Below are 16,753 nucleotides of genomic sequence, written 5' to 3'. Positions count from 1 at the left end.
AAAACACTCATTAATGCACCAGTCCATATGAAACAGATCACAGAGCTGTTAAATTAAGACATGAAAACCCGCTCAAATTTATCCTAGCATCTTCATAATGAGCTTTTAGCAGCAACGTCATTCATTCCAACTGAAAAATCTCATTAAGACTCAAACTTGTGTGTGTTTCTTTGTGTGCATGTGTGTGTGTGTGTGTGTGTGTGTGTATACACAACGTATTTTTCCTTTCCTTTATGACTGGCAGATTTCACAATATGAACTGGTTGAGAAAAGCCAAAGCAAACTGTTTATGTTTTGCATGTCACACTCTATATCTTAGACAAAATTGTCATGAATGCTCATTTAAATGAATATGAATGTTTAAACAAACATTTAAATAGTACCACACAAACCTTTGCGCTAGTGAAGAAAACAAGTCGGAGTGGTTGAAGTCTGTCGTGGCTTGGTGAAAAGAAGGAATTAGTACATTTTTCTGAACAAACTTGAGGTAAATTCTGAACACAGTGTGAAGTGAAGGTTAAACGATTGCCAATTTTGGACTAAGATAAAATCAATTTTTTACAATTCTTGTCTCACATGGCAAAGTAAGTGGCTAAAATCACCAGGTTTGCAACTATGTCAGTGTAAGTGATGACGGGATATTTCACTGAGAGGAAATAAGATTTAAGTGAAAATGGTTCACTCTAGAAACCTCCCTCTGGAGAATTCAAGTCCGTAGAGACAGAGGCAATGGCTTTATTTAGGAAGAACCCAGTAAATCCTCTTCGTCTTCTATGTGATGTCCACAAAAAGCCACTTTATCCACAGGTATATAAAGTTTTCTATAAAACTGTTCACACTGCCTAAATTCTTGTTATCCGGGCACACAGAACTACTTCACATTCCACAAGGTCCATTTTCTGGTCCAGTTCACTGCTGTCCAATCCATTCAGTGTCTTTTTAGTGTCCTCCGCGGTGGTTGAAGTAGCCGATGGGTCACCATGAAGTCACTGCCTAGGAAAGCTGCTCCATCTCAAACTGGGTGTGTCCATTAGCAGGCGTGTTGGCCCAGGCCTCAGGGGCTCGTGAATGTGAGTGTCGGGGCTTCTGAGCGTCTTCTGCGGGGCAGTGCGTTTGGATCAAAGCATCCGGGGATGCTGGGTCAGGTGGTTTGTGGTCGTAATAGAGGGCCCATAGCAGTGTCACAGTCAACGTCATGGCTAGGATCTGAGCCACGCCGATTGACACGCCCAAGAACCTCAACACCTGCAGCTGCTTCGTGCCCCGGATAAAACTGTAGATCTTGGGTCCACAACCCTGGTTGAAAACCCAAATTCAGTAAATGTCAACCCTTGTTCATTTCTTAATGCATGTTTCTAGGTTGGATAATTCTAACAAACTAAAGTGATGAAAATATGGTGTCACTGATTACTTTTGTCTCTCTTTAAATCTCGTATTTGTGGCACATTTCTCTAAAGTTGTAATTTTTTATTTAAATTAATATTTATTTTTAAATTGTACTTTTTAATTACTATTTTTACGTTTTTACATTTATTTGTATTTATTTAATTTTACTATTTTTTATTTAATTTTATAGGTGTTCTTTAATTATCATCACATCTTGGCCAGAGCACTCCTTGAAAAATCAGTTTTCATTGTTTCTTTCCTGGTTTAACGAATCTCTAAAAAATGCTATTCCGAAAAAGAAAAAAAAGAACTGCTTATTTTGAAACTTCTTTTCCCTTGACATCAGGCCTTGCTAGTTTAGATTCTGGTATCAGTGGTGGCTATTTAGGCACAGTTTACACAAATTAGCATAAGCTACATTATTAGTCTAGCCACATTATGGTGCATTATAAGTACTTTTCACCATTCAATCAATTCCCAAAGGATACAATTTCTCAGTTTCAGTCAGAAATTGTTCAGAAGAATGCATTTAGACTGATTTTAATATGTTAGGCCAATCAAACAATACAGAAGGTGCAAAAAAGCTCAACATTTAACCTTCTAATGTCTCACTATAGTTGTTTTTTCACATTAAAACTAGTACATGAAAAAGTATTAAAACAAAAAAAACAAACAAATCACACTTCCGCTTTAACAGGTTGTTTTCATGTAAACTCTTTCCTACATTTCTGCCAGCACACATCTGCCACACAAAATATGCCGAGCAATGTGGACACATTCATCCGCTCGCGTGCATGCCTGTGTGTTTGGGGTATTTCCTATGCTGAATGTGGAAGGCCAGGTAAACTATTCCTGTTAGTGAGGGATTTATACTGTGGAGTAATTCCCCAGTCATCCACTCAGAAAGAGAGACAGAGACAGGAAGTGGGTGAGGAATCAGTCTCCACACCCTCAGTCCTTCACTCCTGACTCTCCCTCTAGTGATCAATGTTCCTGTCTTATTCAACAAAGCCCTGCTTTCACTCTTCTGCTGTGGGATCTGTCTGAAAGGCTGAGCTCTGCTGGCTGCTTTACCACAAACACACTGTGTTTATTATGTGTACAATATTATGGATAAAAAATTAGCCTCTTTTCCTGAAGCCTGAACAAAGGAAGCAGATATGCATGTATAACAGGGTTGGGCTATCTATCTATCTGTCTGTCTGTCTGTCTGTCTGTCTGTGTCTATCTATCTATCTATCTATCTATCTATCTATCTATCTATCTATCTATCTATCTATCTATCTATCTATCTATCTATCTATCTATCTATCTATCAATCTATCTGTGTCTATCTATCTATCTATCTAGCTATCTATCTGTGTCTATCTATCTATCTATCTATCTATCTATCTATCTATCTATCTATCTATCTATCTATCTGTATGTCTGTCTATCTATCTATCTATCTATCTATCTATCTATCTATCTATCTATCTATCTATCTATCTGTCTGTCTGTATGTGTCTATCTATCTATCTATCTATCTATCTATCTATCTATCTATCTATCTATCTTTCTATCTGTCTGTCTGTCTGTCTCTCTGTGTCTGTCTGTCTATCTATCTATCTATCTATCTATCTATCTATCTATCTATCTATCTATCTATCTATCTATCTATCTATCTATCTATCTATCTATCTATCTATCTATCTATCTATCTATCTATCTGCCTGCCTGCCTGCCTGCCTGCCAGCCTGTCTGTCTGTCTGTCTGTCTGTCTGTCTGTTTGCCTGTCTGTCTGTCTTTCTGTCTGTCTATCTGTCTGTCGTCCTGTATGTCTATCTGTCTGTCTATCTATCTATCTGCCTGCCTGCCTGCCTGTCTGTCTGTCTGTCTGTCTGTTTGCCTGTATGTCTGTCTTTCTGTCTGTCTATCTGTCTGTCGTTCTGTCTCTCTATCTGTCTGTCTAAACTCAATTTATCTCATTTTATCTTAAGCTCCAAACTTCAAAACTTTTTAAACCTTTTCCAAACCTTTCAAAGACTGAACTAGAGTGTGGCAGACGAGTCACAGACAGGGCATTTGAAGAGCAGGGGGTTGGATGAGACACTGTGTGTTTTGGTACTCAACACACAGGTGCGTCTCTGCGCTACGTGACTGACTTTAATTGCACTGGCTGGAGTCGCTCAACACTCACTGGCAACACAGCTTGATTAAACACACGCTCAGCAGGTGAGTGAATCTCTCCACTGTCTGGCCTCATTTTTACAAAGTCAACGGCAAAGTCATGTTTTAATTAGGGCCATCAATCAATTAAAATGTTAATCAAATAACTACATGCAATTCCACAAATATCAATATTTGCAGAGAAGCTCTCAAAATGAAGATGCCATTTTGTGACCGATGAGTAAATCAATGAATAGACATTGCAAGAAATGGTTAAGAAGTCAGTTTGGTTTTCTTTGATTTCCATTTTATTGAATCTATGTATTACTAACCAATGGTCCCAATTTTATCTATCTGTCCAGGTTAGAATTCACAAAGTTTTTGTTTGTATACATTTGCAGATGAACATCTTTGGCAGTTGCAGCATGACTTTCACGAGACACCACTGGACCACATAAGAAGTACTTATGTGAGTACATCAATAATTTTTTATTATTGTTATGACCTTCATGTGTAGAATTCAGATCATCTTCACTTCAACATTTAACCGTCTTGCCAAAAGTCTAAACAATTTCAAACCTATATTGGACTAATCAAAACAACCGGTATATATTGATTAAACAGATATATTTACTCATTATAAGAGGTTTTGTAATCTTAATTATTCTGATGATAATAATAATAAAACAACAAAATCATCAACCCTATTTGGCCTAGAGGAATAATAAAAAAATCTGGGTTTATAACATCAAAATAAGCTCACCTCCTGGTAAAGGTCACTGAGGTCATTGTAGTGGGCATGGCGGGCACATCCTGGATACTGATTGGAGCAGCAGGAGTCAGGTGGCCACTCCATCTCTGTCATTTCCAGCCAGTCAGTGAAGTAGATCACTCCACAACACTTCAGCTGTAAGACAGGCTTGAAAATTCAGCCTAGTCTCATTGTTTATATGTAGGCAATACGTGACATTTACAAGCACAAACTAACATTTTTGTGCGTTTTTATTGATTCTGAAACATATAATTTAGATGTATTTCAATGTTTAAAATGTACAATGTACGTATTTTTAGCTAAAAAATGTTAAATATTTACGTATCTCTTATATAATAAAATTTAATTTAATTTAATTAATTTAATTTAATTTAATTTAATTTAATTTAATTTAATTTAATTTAATTATAAAGATATTCACATCATTGCATTTTTTTCATTTTATCAATAAGCGATTTAGATTTTTACACCCCTTAACCTACCCCACACTTAAACCTACCCATTTTATAGCAAATATGCATTTTTATAATTTTACCAATAAGTGATTTAGATTTTTAGAACACTTAACTTATCCCTCAAACCTAAACCTAGCCATAAAAATTCATAAAATTACATATCAATTACAATGACACCATATTGGAAAATTAGTAATTGACAGTGATGTTTTCATAATATTTGCATTCTGAATTCCAATTGGCCTGTGTATACCTTGTGCTGTTTCAAAATCCTATTTCATATAACTGTATATTAACATTAACATTTATACATTAAGTAGACACTTTTATCTGCAGCAATTAACAAACAAAAGCTATTTATCAAAGAACCAAGAATATTCATAATATACAATGGCAGGTTTATAAGACAACTAGACTAAAAGAAAGCTATAGAACAAATGCAAAAAAAAAGAAAGAAAATTATTTGTCCTTTTCAAGATCAGATTTCACACTGACTACGGTAAATGGCTTTGTTAAGCATTTTTCACTTTCAGTGACAACACTACAATTACTTAACAACATCAGATGTTGCATTGCGGCTGGTTAGGTGTTAGACGAGGTGCTATCCTGCTGATGATTTTGACCTCTCACCTCTGTTTGTATAGAGTTCCAGGCATGTGTGAGCCACTGGTAACGCTGCAGGCCGAATTGAGGCATACGTGACTTCAGACTTATCATATCAGACCTCTGTACCATAGGCTGATGAGAGAAAGAGAGGGGGAGTTTATATCATAAAGAAATCATTTTACAGTTTTATAAGCCTTGTAACTTTCCCTTGTGATTCTGTAATGACATAAAAGCAATTCCCCAAACGCTCAGTAATTATGTTTTCTAAATAACAAAAACAATGTTTGTTATTTCCAGGCAGTTTAAAGGACCATCCACATGCCCACACTTCCAATTTTAGGCTCTCTTATGACCAGTTTATTGGTTAGTTATGAAATGCCCTAATCACAAGTGTGTGTGCAAGTGTTATTTATATACTAGTTGGCATTTTACAGTTCAGTCTCCATGAGACACTTCTGTTTTCACAACTCGGAAATCATTGTGAGGGGCATATGATAAGTACCCATGATGCCCAGGGCTAGATGTGTCATCTCAGCTGAACAGGCTAAAGCTTGTCAGTTTAAAGTCAACGTGAAATTACAATTGACTAATATACTTTATTCATACATATTTCTGGCCTTATTGTGAGTAATTCAAGACTGCATGTTATTCTAAAGAAAAATAAAACCATAATAGCATGCCACATTAAACCTTTAAAATGAATTTCCTTTTGTTAATAATAAGTTTTCCAATGATAATAATAAATTATTTATATTTTTCTTGACATAATTTGCAGTGGCTGGCAATATTATATTTTTATTTTTTATTTAATTTTTTCAAAAATGCTGGCAGGGAAAGAGTAAAAAATTACACATTTAGGAAATAAGGTGGGTTGCGAATGTGATTGCAATTTTGGCTTTAAGCCAAGGAAAGTTGGAGTGCATACACTGTTGATATAATTGCTAACATGTAACCAGGCCAGGTGCTTTGCAGTAAACAAGCTCATTGTCCACCCACTCACACACAGGGGTCACATTAGGCCACAACAACACAATAGGACCATCAAGCCCAACAAAGGTTTTTAGGTTGTTGATAAGAGCACGTCTTCAAGCAGTAGTTGTGTATGTCTGAATGAGAAAAGCTAGATTAAAGCCAGGTGTGTGTGATCTCTTCCCCTGGAGGTGCGCCTTATCTCACGTATCCCTGGGCTAACAGAAGCAGATGCTACCTGCAATCCATTTTCCACTTCGCCGATTAAATCTTTTAGTCCGCACAGGTTTCTGTAAGGGCTGATGCTAATCTTGCTTCAAGAGCCAACCACAGCATTTACATAGATGACTCCACCCGCCATCCGCACATTAATAAATGTAAACTCTCCGCTTATTATTACTCCCCCAAAAGGAAATGTGCTAGAGCCGGGCTTTTGAAGTCATAATAGTTAAGATTAGATCGTAAGCAAGCGGCTTAGAAACTGGATCCTCATTCCGATGCTCCTGGGAACGGCCGTGTGGGGGCCATGTTGTTGACATGAAATAGAGGAAAGTGTAGGCATTCCTGTTTATTCATAGCATCACGCACCTCGTCGTACGTCCACACTCCGCTGGCCAGCTCCACGCAGAATATCACCATCAGACTGCCGAAATACTGCGAACGCACACACAGATGAAAACAGTTTGGTTAAATATATCTTTTGAAACAATAGGGCAGAAAAAAGGTGTTGATGATCACACATGGAGAAATAAGAGCAAATGTGTGTGTGTGTGTGTGTGTTCACATTTGCTGGGATCTGAGGTCTGGTTTGTCGCTTTTCGGAGTTTTGCGTAACTCTGACAGGCTGTGTTTAGAATAGCATACTAGGCATACTATTTGTTGCAGTATGCAGTAGGTATACTGTGCAAAATATGCAAATATAACAGAGCATACTGCATTTAATCATACAATCCACTTGACATAACCTTCAAGGTATTAAATTATCACAATTCCAAGTCAAGATGAAACTTTTTTTTAATCTTTTTTTTTCTTCTCATTAATCTTATTTGTTTTAGTATTGATAGAAAATATACATTAAAATGTAAAATTATTTATATATATATATATATATATATATATATATATATATATATATATATATATATATATATATATATATAATACATAATCTATATTTGATATCAATACAAAAAAAAACTAATTTTGTTTACATTTATTTAAAATTTAAAGTGTATATTTAATATAAACACACACACACACACACACACACACACACACACACACACACACACACACACACACACACACACACACACACACACATATATATATATATATATATATATATATATATATATATATATATATATATATAATTTGTTTTACTTTTAACTTAATTTCCTCCGTATTATTTAAAAAATATAGTATGCCGTATGGATGCCCAGAATGAATGGAACAAAAGAGAATCAAAATTCCAAAAAGATGTTTTTTTGCATGCACAGATTGAGTCTTTAGGTCCCTGTGAACTAACACATCGAGCTCATCTCCTTCGGTTCTGTCTTTCTCAGAATCTCTTTAACATGTACATAGTTCCCCTCTGTTGAGCACACACTTTGAGAGAGATTATCAAGATGAATGACAGTGTTAGGAGCCGCATTCAGAGCAGACCCCCGTCTGACAGCTTGTTTATTTGGGAGACTCTAAATATTTGTGGCTGTTCTACTGCTGTGTTAGCATTTCAGTCCTGTGGTCTGTCTGATGCCTGTCTCGAAAAAATGACAACCTTTTCTCTTCACATTCTTCCCAGCTAATATCTGCCGTTCACATATGTCCAGTGTGAACTTGTAACCTCTGGAAGTTCCCAACAAGCTGGCTCATCTGCAAACGCGCACATATATTTCTCAGGGTAAGAGAGGTTACATTCTCTCGCCGACCTCTCGCTTTATTGATTTGTTGAGAGTTTTACTTTTCCTCTTACACACTCACACATTTTTTTGGCTGTTACAGAAAACAGGACATGTCGAAATGGATGGATTTCCTTTTCACCGGAACAATTTACACCCCCTTTATCACTTAGTCATGCAAACAGAACGAGAGCGAGTCCATTATAAAGTCGTATCAGATTTGTTTTGACAGATGGCTACTGTTAATGTCATTAAACTGCTGCTTTTGGGGTTTGCTTACGGTTAAGAGATTTGAACAGACTGTGCTGTGGACATGAATGACAAATGATGTGATTTATGGAGGAGAGATGTGCTATTACTTTTTAAGCTTTTAGGGATGCACAGCTGAACACAGTTGAACATTATCAACTTCATCCATATTGATTGATACTGGATATTAAAGACCACACATCAGCTGGACAGACTTACAGAAATGTACGTTATTATAATAAGCAACATTTTTCATCTAAAAATTTAAACTCCAATATATGCATATGCTATAAGGTCAGCCACAAAAATAACTTTGTCCTTACTTTTTCATTGTAAATTTTTCACTGCGTTTTGAATAAGGTTTTTTTTTTTTTATGTCAGAATTGCTGATCTGAAATGATTAATGTTGGTCTTGGCAAAATATTTTAAAACATTTTTAAAAACACTAATAATTTAATAAAACTTGTATAATTTAAAATAATAGATTTTTAGCTATTTATTGTAAATTTATTTAAATAAAAGTACAGTAAAAAATAAATCATATGTATTTATAAAACTGGTTTTAAAAGTTGTTCTTATTTTTTTTTTTTTTTTTTTTTTTTTACATTTATATAATTTTATAAAATATACTTTTCTATTATTTTTTATTATAATATTTGAATATATATATATATATATATATATATATATATATATATATATATATATATATATATATATATATATATATATATATATATATATTTAAAATAAGATAAAACAATTTATTATTTATTAGTCTTATTGCAACTTTTCTATCTATTTTTTCTCTGTACATTTTGGCCTTTTGTCTACAATGAGACAGCGTGTTTTGTCTTAAGTGGATATACAGAACAAGATTTTTTGCTTTTTAGTGTTATTTTTAAAAACTGAGGTATTAAAAAATGACTATGCATGTTTATTCATCTGACTTATGCATATATATCTATCGTTTACCAGCATTGTTGTGCCAACTCACTTTAATATTGTTCCTAAAAATGAATGTTACTTTTCATATTCTGTCATATCCCTGCAAAAAAATGAGAGAATAAATACTCGCAATTCCTGTCATATCACAACAAGTTAATAACAGTTTAGCATTTTAGATTGCATTTATAATTTTGGATTGATGTGGACATAGCCTTACATTTCTTGCTATGTACTGATGTTTAATATGAAGCTCTCTCTGCTCTCATGTTCTCCCGGTTGCCTTCTTTTCTTTGACAGGCTAAAGAGTGTGTGAGAGCGTTTGAGTTAATGTGTGTGTGTCGCAGCACTCGGTGAGAGCGCGGCTGGTGAATAGAGTGACCACGTAACCCAAGCGCCTCTCCTCTCTTCATGTCTTCCCGCTCTCCTCCTGGGTTGGTTTACCTATTGTATCTCAGCCAGATAATATTGTTTGTCGCCGAGCCGCTGGGTAACACAAGCCCACCTGGATGAATGGAGACCCAGAGAGAGGAGGAGGAGGAGGGAGAGAGATGGGCCAAGGAGTCCCAGAAAACAGGCCCTCAGTCTGGGTCAGCAGACGGGAACCCCACACACCTGGGACAGAGAGCCACAAAACAGCCCTCTGCCGATAGACGCTCTCTTTAAAATCTTCCTTTTCTGTTCCATGTCAAATGGGTTTGTAAGTAACTACATACAGTACAATACACCAGCGAGTAAAAGATGACAGATTTTCATTTTTTAGGTGGACTGTCATTTTAAAGTATGAAAAACAGCCCGTTTTATTCAAAGGGTCAGATGGAGGGTGGATTTCCTTCCTGGCCAAATCATGTATATCATCTGTGCTAACAGCCTGTCAAGATCTTGCAATTTCACAAGTCATAATGTCACCAACATATCCGTCTAAACACACAAAAACACAATGGATATAACTATGTGCCCTCTATTTGGCTCTCCTAGACAGTTCATCATGTTGAGTGATGTGCAGTGCTTACACATTACTGCTGTCTAACTCTTTGTCTCAGAGACGCAGGAGCTTCACGGCCTCCATAACCTTTAGAGCAAGTTACTACACGTGTCTGAGGTGGTTATTATCATCTGACACACACACACATGATGATGAGCATAACTAGTCCCAGGGTGCACCGTGACATCTAATATAAGAAAGATATGGCCTTGTAGAATACCAATGTAGCTCTGAGATGAGTGACACTAGTTTTAAACACACGTCTGCAGTGGAGTCAAAACTACATGACACTGCATAAACACTGCATTTAACTTCTTTAATAAGACATATTTTCAAGTGAAAAACAATGTTTGGTGGGAAATAACAGTGGCAGGACTTAAGCATTTCCATCGGGATTTGATTAGAATATGATTGTCATGCCGTTAACATTTTCTGACCACAAGTCTTTTGTTAAATCAGTATAAACAGTTATGGCAAAATATGGCCGATTTTAATGTCATGGTGTTTTTAAAGTCAACATACTGACCCATTATTGCATGTTGCACAGCTCACTGTGCATGATTAATAATAACATGTTATTCCAGAAAAGCAAAAACATTTGTCTGAAAAAATAACTAAAAAAGTTCTACTTCTAGTTCTAGTACTACTAATAATTTAAATTAATATTAATGAATAAGAAAAATAACTTTTTACTTTTTTGCATTACTTTTATACATTATATACATACACACATACATACACATGTCTAAAAAGTGTAAATAATATATAAATAAAATATATATATTACTTAAAACATTTATATAATTAAGTATTCATAAAAAAAAATAAAAAAATAAACTATAATAAAAATAATAATAAAAACAAGGATATATTTCTGTGTTCCACATCAGATTTAAAAACAAAATGAACTTTCAATTTCAGCAAATTAACAGTGAGCAGTTTGGACATTTTTAATGACCTTTTTCTAAATAGTGTTTCATTAACTTTTTTTAATTTACTCGGACTCTGAAACAACTTTTTTCTGCTGACATCATCAAGGTGCTTACTGTATGTTTTAACTACCTGATTCCATTTTCCTATATAAAGGCCACTTTTCACAATCCAATCTGTTACCAGTGAAAAAACATTACACGATTAAATGGTTGAGGAAGACTATAAGGATGTGCTGTCTCTCTCTACTCCCCTCTAGTGTATGAAGTGAAGACACAGCGGTCTCGGAGGGGATGCGTGGATAAAGAAAGCATTTTTTATTGGAATCTGGTTGGAGGGTGGTTAGGGTCAACAACGTCACTGCCAGCTAAACTTAAAATATTCTCGGTACACAAAACCACACACATTCCAAACCACACAATGTTCCTGCTGTCCTCGTCTTTTGTTTTTTTTTTTCTTCCCAGTTCTACTTACCCAAGACAGTAGGAGCAGATTGCACTTGAGTGTGCCGCAGTATCCCACCATAGCCACGATGATTAGAAAACAGCACACGGCGATGACGACAGGATGGACGACGGGGGAGTATGTGAGAACGGCTGCCTCCTCCAGTCTGAAGGAGAGAGAGAGAGAGAGAGAGAGAGAGGAAGAGTCATTTCTTGGCGGGCATTTTGTTTATTTATCCGTCCATCCTGCTTACTAGTCTCTTCCTCCTCTCATAGGGCAGCATATTTGAGTAATACACCAGTTGCAAATAAACTGTGATTATACTCTGTAGGAATGCAAGCTCTCTCTCTCTTCCTGTTTCTTGCTGTCTCTACTTTTGCTTGGCTTTCTTTTGCTTCAGTCCTCTAAGATGCAACATTGTTTTTAAGATTCAATGCTACATTTTTAAGGAATTATCTAGGGGTAATAATTGGATATACATATAAGTATATATATATATATATATATATATATATATATATATATATATATATATATATATATATATATATATATATATATATGTGTGTGTGTGTGTGTGTGTGTGTGTGTGTGTGTGTGTGTATGTTGCATGTAAAATGCATGTACATGTATAATATATATTAATAATGTATACACAAATATGAATATGGATAAAAGTTATCCAGTATATATATATATATCAAAAGAAAAAAAACTATAATATATTTTATTATATTTTTAATATAATACAATTATATAAAAAAAAATTGCTGCTGAGCTTAATTTACACTGAATATTTCTAAATATCTAACTAAGGATCAAGCATATCTGTATAAATCTGAAATGTTCTACTCTACTATGTTTTGATATTCTACTTTACAGTCATGGAAGAAGGGCTGATGCAGCATGTTACTGCAGTGCAACTCTGGAAACATATTCATTGTGTACAATCAGGTTTTAACACAATTTTCTCTCTGTTGATTCCCATTCCTGTCATGAAGTGAGCCACAGAGCACTCAGTAACTGCTCAAATTATAATACACTCATTGGTGATAAATTGCTTTTCATCAACACTAATTAGATATCACTCGCCTCCAGGATAATATCGATACTTTTGGGATATTTCTTCCAATTTTAATATGTTTTCCTTTATTGCTTGAAAGGAGTTGGGGGAAAAAAACTCTACACAATTACAAAACATACACAAATGAATGGTTGTCAACCCAGTCCCATGTCTCAACTGGCAAATTTATCTGATTTCTTCCCCAAAACTGCACACCTCATTCATGCTTGTAATTACTTCATAAGCTCGAGGCAATTTCATCCAGAGTGGCTGAAAATGGGAAAACAGTAAATTAGACCTTTAAATGGACCGTTGCCCCTGATGAAAGGATTTCACGGCCCACACCTGTCCATCTGCTACCACTCACCTGGTGTCAGCGGTTAAGGTGAGCACATTGTTCAGGTGATCCCTGAGGCAGGCGGACACTCCCAGCACACACAGGGCCATAAGCTTGGGGGGAAAAGAGAAGAAAAGGTACTTGAGCCACAATTGAATATGGAAATCCTTATTTTTGAAAAAGATAATACAAGCAAAAAAACAAAAACATTCCTCCCCGAAAAGTTTGGTTTTTGTTTTAATATTTGTTTCAAGATTGAATCTATTATATATTTTATTGTTAACACTTTACATGAGGTCCTATTATGTCACGTTAATGCAACGTTTGATTTTATAATGTATTAATATACACTGAAATTAAAATATGAGATCAATCATTTTTTTTAATTGTTAACTAGTTTTAATTTCTTCTGGCTGCCAAATATTAGACTTCATACAGCCACTAAAAAATCACAGCTGGTTAAAAATGGCAAAGAAAATTGCTTACAGATGTAATTTGGTTTGATAGCATGCTGCTACAAAATTCATGCATTTTAGTTGTGGCTTAGTCTTTGGAGAATGTAGACAGGCAAAAAAGGTACATAACTGGACTAATAAACAAGCAAGCATTGCATGGATCTGTATTTGTGTTTTTGGTTGGCTTGGAAACCTATTTAGGAACAGAGCTATGTTTGACATGCTGCAATATTAGTGGCATGGGTTTAGTTTGCCCTACGCAGGCATTCTTGGTCTAAAAACACACCCTGGTGCTTATCACATTTAATTCCCTAAAAATAGCGCCTGGCAGAATGTGAGATGTGCGCCATTCGAGCATAGCTGGGATACAGGCTGCCCTCTACATGAAGATAACATAGGATGGGGAGGGAGGGAACACGGATAGCGCGTGTGTCGGAGAGTGAGTGGCTGTTGCGCGTCTTGGAGAGCGCAGAGCGCGCAGCAGCGGCGTGCCATGTAACGTGAGCGCTCGCCCAGCCACCTGCTCCGACTTGGACTCGTCTTACCCAGAAGAGAAAGTTGAGCGCGAAGAGCAGACAGCGCAGACACTTCACCGAATCCTCCCGGGCCATTCTGAGCGCACCAACTGCTCGCCAAAAGACCTCATTTTAACTTCTGCCACCACGGCACCATGACCGCTGCGGAGAAAAATCAGTTCGAAAATTGCGTAAAGCATTTATAAAAGTTGAACAATCGTACAGCTAGCTTTTGGTGTCATTTGGAACACATCGCTTCTGTACAAACCAGTCTAAAGGGCTTTCTGGTCTTAACTGGTCTTCCACCCCACACTGAACTGTTGGCTCATTTTAAAGTGGTTTTGCACACCCAGCTAGCTAAAAATCATCTTAAGACTAGCTGGCTGAAGACCATCTTTGCCAGGCTGGAGACCAGCTAAGTGCATCCTAAAACAGTTAAGACCATCTGAAGACCAGTTTGGCCATTAGGCTGGTTTAAGATGTTTTTACAGAGATTTTTGAAATCATACCATATCATAAATCCTTGTGTGCGTTCAGTTCGCATCCAGAATGTCTTGAAATGGTGTTATAAATATCCGTGGGATGTTTAGGAAGAAACGTGGTTTTAAAAAGAGCAAGTTACAACTTTCTCCCCTCAAACGGTTATTAAACTCACTTTGACACTTTTCACAAAAAAAAAAAAAAAAAAAAATTAAAAAGCAATAAGAAAAAAAATCCCTGGCGTATCCAAAAGGAAAAAGAAAAACGTTTGCAAGGCACTACACAGACGAACCCTTTATATTTTGTCCAGCATGAAGTTGGAGGAAATCCTCAAACTTAGTTGCGCCTGCAATGAAAAAAAATCATAATTATTATATTCCTAACGGAGCTGCGCGCAGCAGTCTGGCGTTTTCGCTGCGATCCATTCAGGTCCACTGTCATTCAGGAGTTATACACTCTTTTCTTGTCAGGGCCAGCTGATTGCACCTCGCCGTTCCACAAGTGTTGTGTTTAATTTGTGCTTGTAAAAGACTTTCAGTCCAAACGCGCGAGTGTCATCCGGAGCAGCGGTGCCTCCGGGTCCTAAAGGCAAAAACCGGGTCATCATATCCATCCCGATTATGGCAAGCCATTTTAACACTTATGTATATGTAGACCAAAAGTGTATATGTATGTACTATGGAAGCTAATTTACCCAACGGAATTAGGAAAAAAAAGTTAATTCCAACTTTTTATCTCACAATTCTGACTTTTTCGAAATATTACATTTGTTTATATCATACAAGTCAGACTTTAATATTACAGTCCTGAAATATAAACTCTGAAATGCAAGAATAGTGATATAAGACGTTGCAATTATCTTTTTTAATTTATTTTATTTTTTATTTTTTTTGCCATTGCATTCTATAACCTATGATTCAGATATCAACTATTCACTTCTAGTGAATATTTTAATTGTTGCTAACTATTCAACAGCTATATTTAATTTCAGTAACATAAACATTTTATGAAAAGAATAGTATTTGTTTTCTAGCTGCTATAACTCCCACATATGCCAGCTTTACTAATATTACATGCTCGTATGTTATAATCTAGTTTTATTTATATTTAAATAAAACATTCACTTGTTCATTTTACAATTATGTCATTTCTACTAAATAAAAAAATATTTCGTTTTTTGATAACAGAGTAGTAATACTATGAAGAGGAAAACATTGTCAATAAAGTATAGTTTCAAGGGCCTCATTTGTGAAACATACATACCATTAGATTTGATCCTAAAATCCATGAATTTCATCCCGTGTCAAAAGTGTGTGTGTGGGGGGGGGGGTGTTGGAATTTATATATGTAAAAATTGACATACATTTTTTTTAATGTATATTCAAAACAGTCCAACACTGTTTATTAAGGTGTAAAAGATGTAAAGATCACAAAATAATAATAATAATATGTGTTATTATGCACTCATTGTACTTGATTGGGCTTACTCATTTTTCTGTGCCATATATTAATTCTAATCTGCCAGTCCACCCACTTAATCTGTTTCTATGCTCACAAATGCATGCATCAGCAGTGTTTGGCATGTATCCAGATCCCTGCCCCCAGGGTATCATATGCCAGGGTGAAGAGGTCAGATCTGATGGGCGTATTATTGTCTTGAGAAAGTCTGTCACAATCTGCTATTATCTGGGGATGTGTTGATGAACATTACTATGCTGCAGCTATCCTGGTACTACTTTATATCAGAGTGTCCATGTAAATATCAGTTTGCAAAAGCAGTATAACTATAATAGCAGTATAAGTTTATTAACATTGGGCAAGGAAAAGACTTGCTCATTACATTGACTATAGACATGCATAGTTGCATATTACAGCACTTCTTTATTTAGTTCTCTCACAAAGAGGCCTATTCTAACACTTAGGGTTTCAATATTTCATATTGTTAATAGTTGGGTTATTAAATATATTAATTGTTGAACATTTTATTTAATCCTTAAATAAAAATAAAAAATAAAAATCTAAGTAAAACGGTACTTTTGTTCACAAGCACATGGCAAGTAAAACCAATAGAGTCTGCATTGTTTAATTTGAAACATCCTAACTGCTGACT

The 16,753-nt window shown here is 35.7% G+C and overlaps 1 protein-coding gene across 1 annotated transcript; it reads right to left on the bottom strand.

The window, feature by feature from the left end:
- Positions 1-993: 993 nt before the first annotated feature.
- LOC113069050 (tetraspanin-12-like) lies at positions 994-15,161 on the bottom strand. Its single transcript, XM_026242022.1, has 8 exons — positions 14,673-15,161; positions 14,194-14,325; positions 13,224-13,306; positions 11,824-11,959; positions 6,925-6,990; positions 5,392-5,499; positions 4,298-4,441; positions 994-1,296 (listed from the first exon to the last, which is right to left on the bottom strand). Exons 2-8 carry the CDS (start codon positions 14,257-14,259, stop codon positions 994-996), a joined length of 906 nt encoding a protein of 301 aa, XP_026097807.1. The 5' UTR covers positions 14,260-14,325; positions 14,673-15,161.
- Between the last annotated feature and the right edge of the window lie 1,592 nt (positions 15,162-16,753).

The sequence above is a fragment of the Carassius auratus genome, unplaced genomic scaffold (assembly GCF_003368295.1).
Source record: "Carassius auratus strain Wakin unplaced genomic scaffold, ASM336829v1 scaf_tig00000530, whole genome shotgun sequence".
Lineage (NCBI taxonomy): Eukaryota > Metazoa > Chordata > Actinopteri > Cypriniformes > Cyprinidae > Carassius > Carassius auratus.
This window is presented reverse-complemented; position numbering and strand designations above follow the sequence as displayed.